This window comes from Cyphomyrmex costatus, unplaced genomic scaffold (assembly GCF_001594065.2).
Source record: "Cyphomyrmex costatus isolate MS0001 unplaced genomic scaffold, Ccosl1.0 scaffold59, whole genome shotgun sequence".
NCBI classification, from domain to species: Eukaryota; Metazoa; Arthropoda; class Insecta; order Hymenoptera; family Formicidae; genus Cyphomyrmex; species Cyphomyrmex costatus.
The window spans coordinates 1,043,819-1,062,342 of NW_017280071.1; the positions used below are offsets into that span (position 1 = coordinate 1,043,819).

The following is an 18,524-nucleotide window of genomic DNA, read 5'->3' on the forward strand; positions in this document are numbered from 1 at the left end:
TGCTCTGAATGATCAAACCAGTTTAGCATTACTGTTAAATTTGCAGTTATCGTGGTTTATGCTGTACGATCCCATTACAACTTCTCGTATCGCCCTACAGTCGCAAAAAGGAATGGCCGGCATCAATGCGCCGGGTTTATTCCAGTCGCGGAGTAAATTCAAGCGCATTAATAAAACCCTGAATAAGCAAAAGGTAAGGTCGTCGGGGCACATAAAGATAATATAGCGCTTACGAAAGGGCCGGCGTACGCAATATGCACGTAGTGGACGAGTCGTGTCCACGGAAAGAAAGGGGCCGTACGTGTCGGTTAAAAGCTCGTCGACCCTCCTAGTAGTAGAAAATCGAGTCCTCCCGACCGGCTCTTCCAGGTTCTCCCTCTCCCTCCCTCCCTCCCACCCTTATTTCCTCTCTCTTTTGTATACACGTGTACATATCCTGGACGTTATCCTCGTACGCGGGAGAATTTCTGTTGACGGCGCTCCGTCGCGATAACTCGATTACGCTATCGCGTAGAACGCGCGGCCTACCGAAGCTGCAGCAACATGCGCGGCTGTAAACACGAACAGTGCTCCGGAAAACGAAAGCCAAGCCACTGATATTTTCGAATGTTGTGCCAAAGGCTTCACGCGAAAAGCGGTTCGAAATAAGCGGATTTTTGGAATGAAAAAAGCAATAGATGTATTAACGTCAAACGCGGATGGAGATTCTCCACTATTGTTACATTCGGATAATAATAACGTATAAGTATATACGCCGCAATAAAATGCAGAAGCGTATACCCAAAAGAATGCGATAAAAATTGCACGTTATCTCTTAAATGTTCCGAATAAAAAAATCAAACCAAAAATCTTAAGTGACTTTAACCTCACGAAAAATGTTTATATGTTGTTATGTAGCTGCTATATAGATGTCTCTCCAAAGATCTCACGATATCCTGAAGGAAGTACTGAAATATCCGAGTTCTCTCTCAACATTCCCTTGCACACGCTCCAGAGTTAGAGAATATCTTTCATAAATCCTTACAGAAAATTTGCATATCTTTGTCTTTACTTTATCTTTCACAAGATCTCCTCGCGATTCCAACTTAATATTAAGATCTCCATACGTTTCTCCTTCAACTCTCGATCGTTCGGAATTCACAAAAGCTAAGCGAAGCGAACGGTCGAACGTTCCGAGGGACGACTCTGGTTGCGCGTCTCGTATTCGGGAGGACTAACGAGACTCCGACTTCTCAATTCCGAGACTAGCTGCACGCGAAGATCTTTTCCAGGCCGGGGTGTGCTTACGACGTCTCCGGAATCGATCTCTTGCTTCCTCCTTTCCTCCTTCCTACTCTCCCGTCTCGGATATAAAACCCTTTCTCGACACCAAAACGAAGAAATCGAGGGACGCATTCCGCTTCCCGTGAACGATATCGTTTTCAGAAACCGGGACCGATCCCAGCGTCATCCGGCAACGCTAATAGAGACGCCAACGAAAGGGACAGTGATTATATTCTCGGCTACCTGCGCGTGTATGTTTTTGTACACGCGCGCGCGCACGGCACGACGATGTGTGCGTTTCAGCTTCCAACGACGTCGGCGGTTAGCTAAACCTTTGTTCCAGCAGGTACACTCCGCTGATCCGTCCATCGTTTCTCTTTAGTCAGGTGTGCGCGTTTCTTGTCCAACCAGCGATGCCTCTTCCCTCGCTCTTGTTCTCTTTCTCTCTCTCTCTCTCTCTCTGTCTGTCTCCATTTCTTTTTCTTTTCCTCTCTCCCGGGAGGACCCTCCATGGCGAACAAGCTGCCTGTGAGACCGCGCTACAGAGGACTTCGCGAACGCTCTCTCGAGATGGAAGCTATCTTGGGGAATGACGGACAACAACGGACGATTATACCTGTTAGCTCGCCGCAGCCGCCGCCGCCGCCGTCGCCGCGATGATTATGCGGCGCTACACCTTGCACACACAAACACACACACACACACACACACACACACACACACACATGACCGGTTAGAGTCGTAATAGAACCCCGATTATCTCGCGCGGGATAGTCGCTGGATCAAACGATGAAATATCGCCCTAGCTTAGACCGCTCGATCGTAATCGCATTATTAATCGGCCCACGCAATCCGAAGCGCGGATTAAATGGTAAAATATCGCTCGTTCGAATTACGTTTGATTAGGGCTATCGTAATTAATATAGGTGAGCGAAGTAATTGCCGGAATAATTAACTCACGTGTTACAGCTTTCCGCAAATGTTGGCGATAAATAATGAAGGATTACTCTTGGGCATATTATATTATTATTTGGTTAGTGTCCATTCATGTTATTAGCTTTTGCTTCTCAATCTGTATTTTTCAGATGCATAAATATTAGTTAAATTTGTGTAAATCGCGTCTCAGGCTTAATAAAATTTTGAGATTTTCGAAATATTAGAGGAGTTTACAACTTTTTTCAACTAATATATTTTATAATTAAATTATTAATAACTAAGCTTCGACTTTTCTTACTCTTGTAACATTATCAGATAACTTTATCACGTTTCAATAAAAAAAGATCTAGACCATCGTCAAGTCGTTCTTCCGTTGTTTTTTGGTTTTCTTCTTTAAAAACGTTGCATACATAGTTAGCATCTAGCAGGCATCCTTTGAGAGGTCCAGTTAGAACCGTGACAATTTCGCGGCTTTAGGAAACTAGAGACAAACGAAAGAAGCGTAGCAGAAGCTGACAACGGCTGGAGAAAGGTAGAATTCAAGCTGAGAGCATAATGAGCGGGCAGCGAGTAATGAAGACCGCTCAATCTACCTTCTCTCGCACGCGGTCTTTCCCAAAGGGCATACTCGCACTCCCTTAACTCCGATGCTCGCCACTAATCCGTTTAATCTCGACATAATTAATCACCGTGACGGTTTAATAATTCTTTGACCTACGCATTACCCAGCGGAATCCGAAGAAATGGAAATCAGACAAGCCAGACGTCCAAGGATTTACGTATATAGAAATTTCAGAGAGCCAAGCAGCTTATAGGATTTTAAAAAAGCGAAGCGGAGAAGATTTTAAGATTCTAAACCGCACGACAATCGACTCGTTCGTTCAAATATCATGACATCGGAAAATCTGAGAGTCCGAATAATTCTAAAACGTACAGCCGTCGAGAAGTTCGAGAGCTTCACGAATTAACAGTCGGGATATTACATTATACGTACACACAACTCATGTCGAGAGCCACGTCAATCCGACAAATCCTTCAAGTAGGCACCATTTGCATTTTTCGTGACAGAAAAGCTGAGTTACTGTTTGTCGACGCATTCATTCGATGCGTCGACGGTATTATCGATCGCTCCTCTCAGTTTCTGAGTTGCCAGGTGCCTTCGATTTTTTTCCCGTCCCTTCAAAACGACCATCAACGAGGACGAGCCTCGTCACAGTGACAGTTTACAGAGGATTTTCCATAGGGTGGCTTTATCCGTGTGCTCACGTGGACCCTCGATACTTTTGGGGACGTGTTTGTGGACTGACCCCTCCCACACTTTAAATGCACTCCGCGATGTTTGCACTCGCGGGATCCATTGTGGGCCCTTGCGATGATTTTCTGTTTATGCAAATACGAGCGTTTGGAAGACACTCAAGGGAAAGTACACTTCGTACCACACAGTTTTGTGGCACCAACTACAGTTTGGTATTCTCCTATATACAATATTTTCTATATACTTGCGAGGTGTATCTCAAGTTCCTAATGTTCTAACGAAACATAATATTTGAAAATAATGTATTTGAACGAGAAGGATGCATTCGTTTTGGTCTAGGAAGAGAGGGAATACAGACGGCATTCGAAATGTGATCTAAATGGAAATGCAGCTTCAATGTTAGTAAAATTGCATTCGATGCATTATACACTGCGTATAATCGATTTCGTGTTTGATTTTAAAAAAATCATAGAGAAAAAGGATTAATTTATATTAACAAAAATTTTGTGTTATTTATTATACCTTACGATTGCCGTCTTCGCCTCGACGAAGTTACGTCGAAGAGGATATAAAAGCGGCTCGACCAAACTGCATACCTGACCGCCAATTATTCCCGCATCTCATCCAACTGCTCCTTCGTCTTCCTCTCCCATTCTCCTCTTTCTTCCCAACCTAACCCCTAGTTCTCGAACGCTCGGCGTTTTAACGGACCACCTCAGTCCGAAACATCGGAAAGATAATTCAGATATCATCCCTCCGATTCCCAAGCAATCCAGATGAACGAGGAAGATCGACCCGTGTCGACGCACAACACGCGGGGTTGCCCCGAGGACTCGCGTGCCAACTGACGTCTACCAGAGCGGGCCAGATTATAAACCTGCGATTATACTGACCGACCCCGAACAGCCGGGCGAAGCGCAGAAAAACAGGGTCCCAAAAGGTGGTCAGAATAGAAAGCAAAAAAAGTTTTTGGTGAACAATACCATTTGTGTACTTCGATAGAAAATAATGATAATCAAAGTACGTGCACGAGATTGTGGATAATTGAAGATCGGATTGATAATAAAACAGAAAGAAAAAATTATATAAATTGGTATTACGAGTTTATTTTGATAAAATACGTGTATTTTAAATTAAAAAGTAAATTTCACCTAAAAGAATCGAAGAAAATGCACACGCATTTTCAATTTGATTATTAAATTTTCTCATCGATTACCTAACTACCGACATTATCTCTGTGTATACAAAATTTGTTCTCGGCAGGAACAGAGTTTTATGAGCTGTCGTGTGACACTTTTTGGTCGAGGACGCCTCTCGCATGTGTCTGCTCTCCTCCCAACTCATTGAAGGTGCAAATGGCGATCATCGGTCACACCATCAGAGACAGCATTCCAGCTAAATTCAGGTACAAAGAGCGACGGAGAAAAGTGCGAGTGGGAGGATAAGGGCCGAGTGCCCGAGTGGAGTGTGCTCGTAAGGTCTTCCTGTTGAGAGTCCCGGATCCTCGAAGATCGGAGCAGCGCCGAGGGATTAAAGCGTTAAGAGCGCCGATTACACTCACGACGAGGCGTGAAGCCTCGCACCAGATCGATCTTCAGGGATTTCTTTCGTGGCACAGCGATCAGTGCCTAGTGAGGCCTGAAAACAAAATCTCTTAACTCGTTTATTTTGTTTGAGTATCGCAAAAACAAAACTTTCGAAAATATTATTATTATTGTATTGGTAAAATGTTTTTAAAAGACTGGATTCATCGATTGTTAATATTATCAATAGAATGTTAAATATATAAAAATATAGTACATGTATATATAATATAAATGTAATTCAAAAATAATATTGATTGTTAATATGGACACAACACAAGTAATATCCGAAAGCTATTTAAAAAAAATATTAAAGCGATATTGAAGTAAAATTAATTATGAAAATTCACAGCCCTTTGCATTATTAATTGTTATTTCATATTTTATATAAAGTTAATAAAGCGATTATTATATAGTTAATTTTCTAACAGCAACAACTCTATATTAACAAATTTATATACTATTAAAAATAATACTGCATTGCATTAGAAAATCAGACATGAATAGATGTTATGTAATGCAATATTACGCAACAATGATACATTCAAATATAAAACTTTATATTTTAAATATTTAGTGTAATGAGTTTGGTTTCTCATCTCAAAGATGATCTCTTAATCTAAAACTTTTTGTATGTATTGTCCAGTACGTATTGTAAACATATACATATAATATGTAAATTAATACACTCATTCATTACATTGTGTGATAATATGAAATTATGTAACGGCAAATACACCTATGTGAATTAATTCTTTAGCGACAATTCTGAAAATTAAATTAGACTTTAATTACCTGCATGAAAAAAAGAACGGTTCCAAATTCAAATTTAGCTAAATACAGATTTAAAAATAATTTTATTGGATCATCAAAATAATTATGTAGAACGCTTAAGTAATAATGTTGATACAGCACAAAGTTTTAACACATTCTAGCAATTACATAATTATTTTGATGAGAGGGGGATTTAAAAAAAAAAAACATTTTTATTACTAAACTTTTAGGTACTTTAGCAAAAACGTTTTTTTAGTGTACGTATTTGCTGTATCATAATGATTTATCGCAACATTTGGCTACAAGCCTAAGTAAGAACCCTACTCTAAGTTGATTTTAAATTACTTCGATAAATCTATCCCAACTAAGAAAGTGAGAAAACTTCTTCCTCTTCCCTTCTTTCCTCCCCCCTCCCCCCCTCTCTCCCTCTCTCTCTCTTTCATGAGTGATTGAGACGTGAATTCACATCGAGACGGCAAAGTGCGTGAATCGCGTCGGACGGAAGAGTCCCGCGGCAGAGGATTTACTGCTTTGTTAAGTTTCCAAATAAGCCAGCACGCGAGCACACGCGGCCGACGAGAGCGATGGTTCACGAATGCGTTAGGCGTGCAAGAACGATGGTTCAATTAAGGATGTACCGTCGGTTACTCTTGTGCCGAGTATAATCCCTCCCGGCATCGTCTCTCGAAACTCATCTTTCCCTCTCTGTCTCTCTGTCTTCTATGCGTTCGCCCTGTGAAAACTTCACGGCCATCTCTTCTCCGGTTCGAGGAAAACTTCCGTTGTTTCCCTTGCTGCGCGAAACGCTGCCGGAAATCTCGAATTACCGAGGTGTTTTACGTTAAGAGCTCGAGCCATTTTATTCTGAAATAGGGATACCGCGCGGCGACTTTACCTCTTCTTTAAGGTATTAGGAAATGGATAGGCCGTTGGCATGTTCTGGTACCAGTCAAAGGAAAATTAAAACTCGTCCTTAACATCCGAACCGAACACTATAAAGTATAAGAAATGAGAAACGTATAAATTAAGTTGTCGAGAATAATTATGTAGACGCAAGCCTTCGATCGCGTTAGGGAAATAAAAGGAGGGAAATTTGGGATACATAATTCTCGATTTATGACTTAGAGTTCATAATTCGATTAAAAAGCTTACTGACATTCATTTAATATCATATTATATTAAATATAAATTAGATATCAATTTAAATATACACGGAAAAATACATATTGTAATAAAGTAATAATTATTTTATTATATATGTATGTTTATTTCACGTAATATTTATTCCAAAAGATCATATGTCCGCAAATCTATCATAAATTTATTATAAGCGTCAAATTTATTCAAAATATATTCTGAATCCTGATAAGTATATAAATATTTTTTAATCAAGATTATTAAATTGAAATAAGTTCTATTTGCTTATTACATAAAAACATTTTTTCGATTAATTTTATAGTATTAAAAAAAAATAAATTCTTGTTTTGAGTATATAATAATAAACTTTCTAAAACGTAATAAGTATATTTTAAGAGTATTTTCAAAAAATATTTTTTAGTAAAGGTAATTTAAAAGGACTAGCTTAAAGAGGAAATAAATTGAGTAATCACTTTTCATAGCAATAGAATGATATTTTTTGTGTACCTAATTTTGGAATATAATATTTAAATTATCATGGAAACTGGAAATGATCGTCTTTAAGTTGTCATCCATCATTGTACTAGTACAATATTACAACTTTTTTACTCTATTCTCGTATATTTCGCTACGGTTCAGCCTTTAACCTTTGTTCTCCATTCACATTGTGCTCTACATTCGCAAAAAATGTCTCCTAATCGGAAACAGAAGAATTCCTTGACGAAGTCGTGTCCACCCATAGTGTGGACATTTGATCGTCTCTTCAAGATACTACGACATGATGCTATTGGGGGGTCGCCCAAGAACACTCTTCTTGGAAGATCGCACTCATCACCCACGTGGCGAGACTGCTGAAAAAAGGATACGCGGATGAACTCCGCGACATTGTTCCCGCATCGACGCCCCGTGGCGGCTCTCATCGCCATTCTGGCATCTTCCGCGCGGCCGTCGTCAACAGTCGAGTCCTGACTTGACGGATTTATGCGTTTATGGTCGCACCCGAGTCCACGGGTGGCTAATTGGCGGCACCATGAGGTCGATGAGTCAAAAAAGGAAACGGAATGAGAGAGAAACGCCGAAGTAGAAGAAACGAGACAAAAAGTAGAGAACAAGGGGGAGGATTCGGCAGTTATATACATTTATGTTGTTTTCTTTAGCAAGAATAGGTCGTCATGATAATTAGTGTAATTTTCCAGATATGTTGTTTAGGCTGGCTATTTTATGAGAGAATCAATCATGTTTTTATCTTTTACTGGTGTTGTGAGAAATTATATATTAGATACTCTACTGTGTTATGTGTATTTTACAACTAATAAATAATAAGATGTTTTTCCAAAAAAAACTTTACCTTTATCCTATATTGACCAATTGAAATAGACAAAATGAGTAATATATTATGTCATCTGCAACCTAGATTTTTTGTTAAATACATGAAACTTTAAATTTTTTTTCATAAAGAGGATAGTGTCCAATTTCTTTATATAGTATATTGTTTGTAAGTTGCACATTTTTAAAGAAATTTCCATTTTTTATTTCCGCTGAAGTTTTAATTGTAATTAAATAAATGTTGTAAAGTTTTTTTTTTAAAGACCAGCGTATGAAAATATAATTGCAGCACACACACACACACACACACACACACACACACACACACACACACACAGTAGGTTAAAATTATAGTCTGTAAAAAAATTACACTCTTTATTTTATTCTTTAGCAATTCTACACTAGCATAGAAAATATATTTCGGAAATCGTGTTACAAACCGAGAAGAAAGTAATTTCTCATGTAAATGTAAGTCGAAAATATATAGAAAAAAATTTCTTATATAGAATTCCATTTTCGAAAAAATTAATAAAATATTTCTTAAGAAAACGTATGCGTTTAACTAATAATCTATTTAGTTTATCAAGTCTAACTATTCGCCACTCTTTTTATGTCGGTCTAGATTTGATATCATTTAAAATAGGTTTTAGTCACGTATTAATTTTATTAATTAAAAAAGTGTCAAAAATATCTATACAGAAAAATGTTATTTTCTGTATTGTTTACTTAACTTACATGAGGCCACCTCTTTTTCGGTTCTATTATGATTTCCAAAACATTCTGCGCAATCGATTAAATATTGATATATCGACAAAATTTCACATAATCTTTTAATATATCTTTTCCTACTGTTAACGCCCAGTTCCGACATCTTTCATGCGGTTTTGTCACGCAAACTTATCAAAGCAAAACAGCCCGCAGAATTTCGAGTCAACCGCGCGGACGAAACGTCGGGTATCTTTTTTACGAAAAAAAAAAAAAAAAAAAAAAAAAAAAACCTGATCCAAAACATTCTGCGCAATCGATTAAATATTGATATATCGACAAAATTTCACATAATCTTTTAATATATCTTTTCCTACTGTTAACGCCCAGTTCCGACATCTTTCATGCGGTTTTGTCACGCAAACTTATCAAAGCAAAACAGCCCGCAGAATTTCGAGTCAACCGCGCGGACGAAACGTCGGGTATCTTTTTTACGAAAAAAAAAAAAAAAAAACGCGTGTCTCGCTTGAAGTGTGTTGTGTGCCTCGGCAAAATCGGTGGAAGATACCAGCAGGGAAAGACACTACCCTCATTTTTCCTCTTCGCTCGCATACCCGACAGACCCGACATTCGTCATAAGGGCCACTTCATATTGCGCGTCGGGATGAATTACAGTCGTGGGAGTCGACGGTGCATTCTACGGGCGAATTCGCCGTTTTTTGTTCGCAAAACACCGTCGCGCAATTCCCGAATCCGGCTTTTTAAATTCTCGCGGACGAATGTATAGCATCGAAATGTATACACGCGGTGCCGAAAATAACAGCGCTCGGTCGAAATACCGCTGCGTTTCCGACATGAGGAACGTTATCGCCATTCCGTGTTTGCGTCGCGATAACTTGAATCGCCCCACGAGAATAATAGAGACCGTATAGAGAGAGTTAATGGCAAACTATAGAAAACGTGACTTTGAATTTCTAAATGAACAATAGTTGATTTTTCTTAATATCAGTTTCTCTAAATTAAATGAATTATTAAACCTAGATATATAAAGGCTGCTTTCCAACAAGAAACACAGCGTAACACACTGATTATTTTATCTCTGTTTAACATTAATAAACAATAAGAATGTAATAATTTATTGTCATCTGTGTCTCTTGCTGGAAAGTACTTAAAGTAACTCAACTTGTTATTTCGGCTCAAAACGTGACAAAATTCAAAACTGGACAATTATCAGACTAATTGCACTTAAGTATAAGTAAGTTATACAAAGTATGCACTATGTAACGCTAGTTTGACTCAAAATGTTTAAGTTACGCTGCTTTATGTATCTATATAGTGACTTTAATCAAACTTTGACAAAACGTCATGTTGCTTTCCCTGACATTATTACAATCGTACAATACATAAAATGTATATAGGTTATAGGACTTAAAGTATTTTAAGTTACACAGCTACAAATTAATTTTTACTTCAAAATTATTATATTTGTGTAATATAACATCATTTCGCACTTTTATCGATATTTTAACGAAGAATATTGATTATTCAAACTCCAATTAGATTACGCATTCCTCGTAACGAGCGTAATACAATTTCTTTCTATTCTTGATCATGAAACAAGAACAGGCATTTCAATCCCTAACGAAGGCAACATAACGCGCGCAAACATTCGGTTGAGAATCGCAGATTCTCGCAACGTTAAAACAAACCCCGGGAGTATTTGCTCCCGAAGGGCGCGAATAAAACTGCTAAACCGTCGCCTAGCCGGCGGCGGGTGTAACAAAAAGCTCGCGATTTATTAAGTTTCCGGTGGGTGCGTAGCATGCAGAAAAAAAGAGAGAGTATCGAGAGAGAAAAAAAGAGAGGGTAAAAAAAAAAGAGCGACTCAGCGAAAGCGGCTGCGTGCGACGGATCTGGCGATAAATCCGCGCTGCGTTTCAAGGCTTCGGGGTTTCATCGGGAGTCTCAGAAATTTATAAACCGTCCCCTCTCTCCCCCGCCTTCCCCCCTCCCTCTTGGACACGTGTGCATGCGTATGTACATGTATGAGTATGCACGACCGCCGCCGCCGCCGTCGATCGTAACTATGAATTCCGGCTGATTTTTCCAGTCCTCCCTTACCCTCCTCGCGTTTCACTCTTCCCTCTGTCTCTCCCGCGTACCGTCCTCGTGTATAGAGTGACGACCTCTGGCAGCCGTAGGTATCCGCAATTTATTCCCGGACGATAAATCATCGTCCACCTACGCCGGCGATTTCTTTTTGCACCATAAATCAGTGAACCGAGACTCTCCCGTATGTAGACACCTGCGACGCAGGGGGCGCGGACCAGGTGAGGGGGCACACACCAGGTCAAAGGGTGCCGTTTAATTCGTGTCCGACGTCGGCGCGACCGCCAAGTGTATCTATCTATAAAGACTGCCCAATGTCGTCGAATTGCTTTTATTAATTTTAACACGTAAATAATCGACAATGGCGAATGAGTCGACTCTCTCGGGATATAAATTTAGGTGGGACAAGGTAATAAAACTTTATATTTAGCAGCGTGAGATTGATTCTGAGTTTGTTTGTATGCGTCACTTTACATTAAGTATCTCGACTATTTATATCTGAAGATATCTAGAGTATCTTGAAACCACCGGATATCTTCTTGATATTCTCTTTCTTAAGTACGATTAAATAAATATTATCTCTGACTTATAAGATTTAAACATGATTTCAAAAAGCATTCGATTAGCAATAGAAAATTTATTGTCATGATCATTTGTTATTAGGATCGATTTCATTATCTCTGATTAGCGTGATTTAATAATTATATTTAACATTGTTGTAAATGTCAAATTATATCCAATTGTTATTTTTAATTATTTCGTTATATGTCACCATTACTCTTACTCAATATCGTTAATTTAACTAAGAGCTGATTGTTCCTTCTTCAAATAAACTATGCGATAATTTAACTATTGGATAAACAAAAGAGTAAAAACATAAGAGGGTAAAAGAGTGAGTTTATTGAAAAGTGAAATAACTTAGCCTAAAACAATGGAGTTAACAAATTAACTCAACAAAATGTATTAAATTTGAGACTAACATTTAATTTATTATTTATTAAGTGTACTATTTATTATTAAGTATATTATTTATTATGTATACTTTAATTTGGATGTTGTTTACTTTGAAGTTATAATTATAGAAAAGAATTGACTTACGTTTTAATTGATACATAAAAGTTAAAAATAACAAAATGTTATTTTTCTCAAAGGATTAAGTTACTATTGTTTTTTTAATATCTATCTAGTGAAAAACTATATCAATTTAAAACTGATTGTATTATTTTTTCCCTTGTCCATATATTTTCTGCAAATATAATTTATTTATTTAAAATGTAACACTTTTGATTAATAATTAAGTAATAGAATTAAATAAAATAATAAAGAAATTAGATCACAAGGATGATTAGTTTTCAGTTTTGAAATTGGCGATTCTTAAATGTAATCAGTCGTTGAAGCTAATCGGAGAAGGTGAAATCAACTCTTGATCGCGCAGTTCATCGACTGATAACGTTTCGATAATTCACGTTGTAACAGACTCTATTCAAGCAGGGAGGGAAACGTGAAACATCGGAAAGTATCGGTAAATCGGACTGGGCGACGATGGTTGGCATCAAAAAAGCTTTGGCCGGAAGGGAGGGTCCTGACAAGGCGGGAGAGACCGAGTGGAGAGAGTTCTCGCCTGAATAAATCGAAAAAGATTTACATGCGGCTCGTTTGGCACATCGTGTCGAAACGCGCCGCGAGACGCACGTCAATGCTTCTGTCGGCCAGTTCTACGTGAAGGTCGTGGTTTGGACGCGACTCGTTGAAATCGCAGCGACGCGACGTGTCAGATCGTGATATCTACAACTACGATATTTCCATAAATCGTAATAATACTATCAGCTAAGATATATTTTTATTCGTAGTTAACTTCCTTTCCATTAAAACATATTTCGTGAGACTCAATTTTAGAAAAAATGCCGATAAATTATTTTTGCTCCTAACTTATGATTTATTATTCGGGGTTATTTTCAGAAAAGAGGAAACTTAAAAATGGAGATAATATCGAAGTTTATGATGTCGATATGTTTGCTTGGGATATCGCTTTGATATACCTACTTTGACATGTTTTGTGAGGAAGATATGCAGCTATCCTATAGAGATATTTTAAAGTAGATTAAATAAAGCTGCTAGATATACGTCAACAAATCGAAGATTACGCGTGTTTATCCATTGATGATGCATTATCGCTCGCAGATAGTCGATAATAGTTTAATATGACCCTTTTTCAATGATTTGAAACTTGAAAACTCATTGTTCAGTACTCTTGTTTGTAACATATAAAATAATTCCATTGAAACTATTTTTTATTTTGTCTATTATTTTATAAATATTTATTATTAACAATTACATTCATACAATATTCATCACATCATAAGTAAATTTATAAGATCGTATAATTTGGATTTTGATATCATTATAATAAATAAATGTTAGTATTCTAATAAATAAAAACGTGAATATGCGCTATATGAGAACAAATTAGACGATTCTCAGACAATATATATCAACAAATTCTCTTATTGTTTCCATATTTAACAAATTGAGAATGAGATCTGAGAATTTTAACTTGTTTGTCACGAATCGTAGATTTGAGTCGAGGGTTTAGGACGTCTCATTTTTTCCTACGAAAGAGTCCTATACCCGCTTAGAATATATACATTAACGGCAACTTGCGAAAGGCTACGAAAAGTATACTCGCGCCAGGATAGTACACAGACGACGAGGATGTTTAACAAACACTCGGGAAATTCGCTGCATCACCTTACAGGGCAGCCGTCGGCAAACAAGGCACGCCTCGAGTGCTTCCAAAAAAGCTTTTGGCGCCTACCTTAGGCGCCATCAATGTACTATCCCCTCAGGGAAAAAGAGGGATTATCTTGTTTTCAAACAGCACCACCATTATCTCGCATTATTCTTTTCCGTCCATCGTTTACGACTCGCACAAGTTCCCCGAATTATCGCACTTACCCATCGCACTATCGCTTTCAGTATTAACGAAGCTAGTATTTTCTGCCGCTCCTTTTATTAGTGTCTTAAAATTTTCTTATAAAAGAACAATAGACGATGAAACGTCATTTACACGCGTTTAGATTGTAATATTTGTAATTTAATCACACCGTTCTTTTACTATCAAATCTTTTGCTAATCATATGTTGCTTATTCGTACGTAAGTTGTTTAACCTTTAGAGGAGGTCTGCTTCTAAAATCTTTAAATCTTACAGCTCTTTCTTGAATAAGATTTGTTATAATTAATTGTTTCATTGTTTCATCTCCTTACCTCAAAATATGACACTGTCATATTTCAGCGCCACTATAATGACTTTTCTACTATAAAGGTTAGATAACGTTTATTATTTAAATATTCATCGTCATCTAATATTTTTATCTTAAATTTTTCCCTTCTAACAATTCAGACATAATAAATTTGATGATACAAAGAAAATGATTTTTAAATCTATATCTGATTGAATTTTTAGAGATTTTAGTAAAAAGTGTTTTTTCTCTGCATAGATCTCCCTATCTCCCTGTATCTCGACAAAATAAAAAAAAAGCCATAAAATATTTTCACAAACTTTTGATTGATTATCGATAAAACATATACCCGGGCGAACGTTGATCGAACCCACAATTTGGCCGCGACGAACTTCTAATTCTCGAATCGACTGCTCTCGTACTAATTCCTACGTGTTTCCACGCCGTTCGTACGGGATCGAGCAAATTGCCGGCGTCGAATCCGTCGATTCTCATTCACGGCACAGCAGCCGATAGTTTCATAAACATCGTGGGAGCTTTTTCGGACATACATGACTGGAAATATCCCTCGGGAAATGCCGACACGCGGACGAGAGCGGCAGGAACGGCGATCTGACACGACGTAGTAATATTTGCAGTCGGCCTGGCCCGGGGTCGCGCCGTTGACACCGACGCCCGGTATCACCAACAACGCTCGGGTACCCCGTCGTTTCATCAACCACACCTGCGGTCGTGCGATATCTATGACGGAATTTTTATCTCCATCGACATTTCCTCGTTACCGAGGAAAACATGTCGGCCGGCGAACGAAACAGTGGCAGGGACGCATCCGAGCGATAATATTTCATCGCGTGATTATCCCGTTAGACGTTAATATATTGATAACGTCCAAGGAACGATGGATTTCGACATATATTTATCGAGTGTAACAAGAAGATAAAGGGCTCCCAAATTAAATAATACGGCTTGTTTATAGATTGTCAAAAAATGATATATCCAAACTAGAAATAATACATATATATACTGTTAAATGTTAATCCCGCTGCTCTGTTTGGTCTATTTGACCTAAAATGTAGTTTAGGCTTTTTATCGATGTTATATATTATATTTAAACACTTTATTCTCTAGTATTTGTGATTTTATCTCTGTTAACGTAAGATTTCTTTACGTGAAAATTTTGTTTTTAACCTTTTTATCATATCAACCCAAACAATATGATTATATATATATATAGTAAATTTGAATAAAACAACAAAGAGAGTTATAAGAAATCGAATTTAAACCAATTCCTTAAATTAAATAAGATGTTTTTAATAATAAGTAACAACTAACTTAATGGACTCTCAAAATTCAAATAAATTAGTAACAACATGTTTTTATTTTCAACTTCCAAGTGTGCAAAAATGTATTTTAATTTAATACAAAACATGTGATTAAAAAACAAGCACATTTAATGAATCCAGGCATTTCTGTAGGAGAATTGTTTATTGTTAGTTATAAAGTAAACAATGTTCATTGTAACGTACACAATTGATAAATAATAAACTAAATTTGAGTCTAATTGATACATTTCTTGAGTTAAATTGTATAAGCCCATTGTTTTAGTTACATTAACAATATATTCAGTACAGGAACAATAGCGACCTATAGAAATGATTGAAAATAACTCAAATTGGGTATAATTTATCATTATGAATTTAATAGTACATTTAGTGACAAATAATGTTCGATCGGTATTTCAACAATGTTTCATTTTTATTTTCTGCGGCCGCGCGATATAACGACGAGAGGATGGTGGGAAACTTTCGCGACCGCGATTACGGAAGAGTGGGGCGGTATAGATTTTTTTATACGTTTCAAGTGCCGGAAGTTTTCAGCGCGATTTAGCCGGAGAGTTCGGGGGCGTCCGCGGGTTCAAAAGTTGGGGAAAATTTCTCATCGGGCTCTTCGCGTTGCCAGCCAGAGCGGATCCATTAAACCCGAGCATAACTTCCGACCTGCGGCATTCTTAGCACGCTCGCAGGATACTTCACGTGTGCCAACAAAGCTCCTAAGTTACCCACACGTTCTCCAGGCATGTCTTCGAGAGAACAACGGGTTGGGAGTATCGACCTGACGCGCCAACGCGCCGATATTTGCAGCCGACTGCCTCCTCTTTCTCTTTTCCTATTCATATCCATCCATCCCTCTGTAGTTGTCTACCTACTATACACCCACACACTTCATTCGATTCCATTGAATTTATTAAGTATTTAATGCATGGAATGTATCTGCCAGATATTACTTATCTTTTAATATATCTGAAGTAAGGTATAATATTTTATTGACAATCAATAGAGGAAGCTTACGAAATGTTCTGCAACTCTTCTTCATTTCAATGACATAAGTATGTTATCTTCTTCGTATTTTTCTGTGACATTTATTCTGTCGAAACCACATAATTATTCATCATGTCCATCGTCTGGTTACTTAATGTTAACAAACATCTATCTTTTTTTGTGATTGCATCTAAGCATTCAATGGTAACCACACCGACGTGACATAATTCCTTAGCATGTCATCGTAACTATTTCGGTGAATCGTCAACTTGTTCGTAAAGCCTGCCTCTATTCGGTCGGGCTTGCTTTGACATTGTGTCCACCATTGTCCACTCTTCTGTACGCGCGGCTTAGTTCTGTTCCGAAGGACGATTTGATCCCAAACTGCTCGGTAAATACATCTCCTCGCCTCTCCTCCTTTCCAAGAATTCCTCATCCCGGGACTCGTCTTCGGCCTCGTTTGACGAAGTTTTCAATGCCGCCAGCCAACAGGGAGGAGTAGCCCGACCGGCCCCGTCCTACATATGTATATCCTCCTCCCTTCCCAAAATCCTCTTCTCTGCAAAACGTGGTCCTCCAAATACTCGTCCGCGGTATTTGCGGATATCCGTCGATAGTTTCGCAATACCAGCCGCGGATTGGGAAGGGGTTGACGCACCGGGAGCAACGAGGGACTATAGCAGAGGGGACAACAGCGAGTGGAAGACCGGGTACGGTGCCAAAGGAGGGGGGGAGTAAACAACGGAACCCCCTCTCTCTCACAGAGGCGCCTGCAATTCGATCCTCAAAGCCCACCGAGTAAATACAGCAACGACGACGGCGGTGGTGGCGGCGATGGGAAACGCAGGGCTTGAGGGGACGAAGAGCGGCAGCGTTTAATTAATTCCATCCACCGCGTCGTTACGATTGTATAACACAGCCGGTAACCCCCGTTCGTTCGTTTTTACCGTTCCTCGCGTCGCGACGCAGCACGGCCGTTCGTTCGGTTTCCGGGGAAAGGGGAGAAGGTGAAAACGTGCGCACACGGTAGTTGCCGGATAGAATAACGAAAAGATTGGGATAGTCTGGGGAGACGTTTCTAACTTTAAGGGGATGCTAGCGCGACGGGATTACCTCGAATTACAGTCCACCTAAAATTTTCGAATTGACTTCTCGGGGATTACACATTTTTTTTTTACAGACTTAAAGAACGCTTAAATAGAAGATCCGAGTGAGTCAACTACACAAGAACCTCGAACGAAAAATATTATCTCAGTCAAGGTGTTATAACCTGGAATTCTCGACTTTTTCCTAGGCAAGCGTCATATCAATTCTACTATCGAGGCATGTATAAAGTTTTACATAGCATAAGTATCCCCAGTGGATCTTGGATTATTTAAACAAACAATACTGAGTTTGTAGAAGTAAAATTAAAATTATAGAAAAAATATATTAGCTTGAACGTAATTCATGTCCTATGTATACATACCTATGCTTAACGACGATTTAGAATGATAAACAGAGTAGGTAGTAATTGTATCTAGTAGGTGCTCGTTTTGCAAGAGATAACGCTGCAATATGTAAGATAAAGGACAGATGTATACGTTTGAATGAGACAAACCGATATAATGTAAGAAATAAATTAAAGATATCATTATTATCTATTTTTTTAATTTGGAATTTAAAAAGTCTGTACTATCGATGTCGATCAAATTCAGCCGCTGTACTAACATCCCCAAAATTCTCGATTTTCCACAAATTAACGATAAAAAAATAAAATAAACTTGAATAATAATAATAATAATAATAATAATAATAAGCGGCTTACACCATCGCATATTTTTCCAAATGAATAAACATTAGCGAGGATTATGGTATTAATGTATTGATGTAGTTTTT

At 38.2% G+C, this 18,524-nt stretch overlaps 1 protein-coding gene across 1 annotated transcript in view; it reads left to right on the forward strand.

Annotated features, from left to right (window-relative positions):
* The first annotated feature begins 4,809 nt into the window (after nt 1-4,809).
* pxb (putative Hedgehog signaling attenuator pxb) overlaps nt 4,810-18,524 on the forward strand; it is a 131,392-nt gene continuing 117,677 nt past the window's right edge. Inside the window, exon 1 of the mRNA XM_018546762.1 lies at nt 4,810-4,859. Coding sequence (XP_018402264.1) covers nt 4,810-4,859 — 50 coding nt within the window. The remainder of the gene's footprint in view (nt 4,860-18,524) is intronic.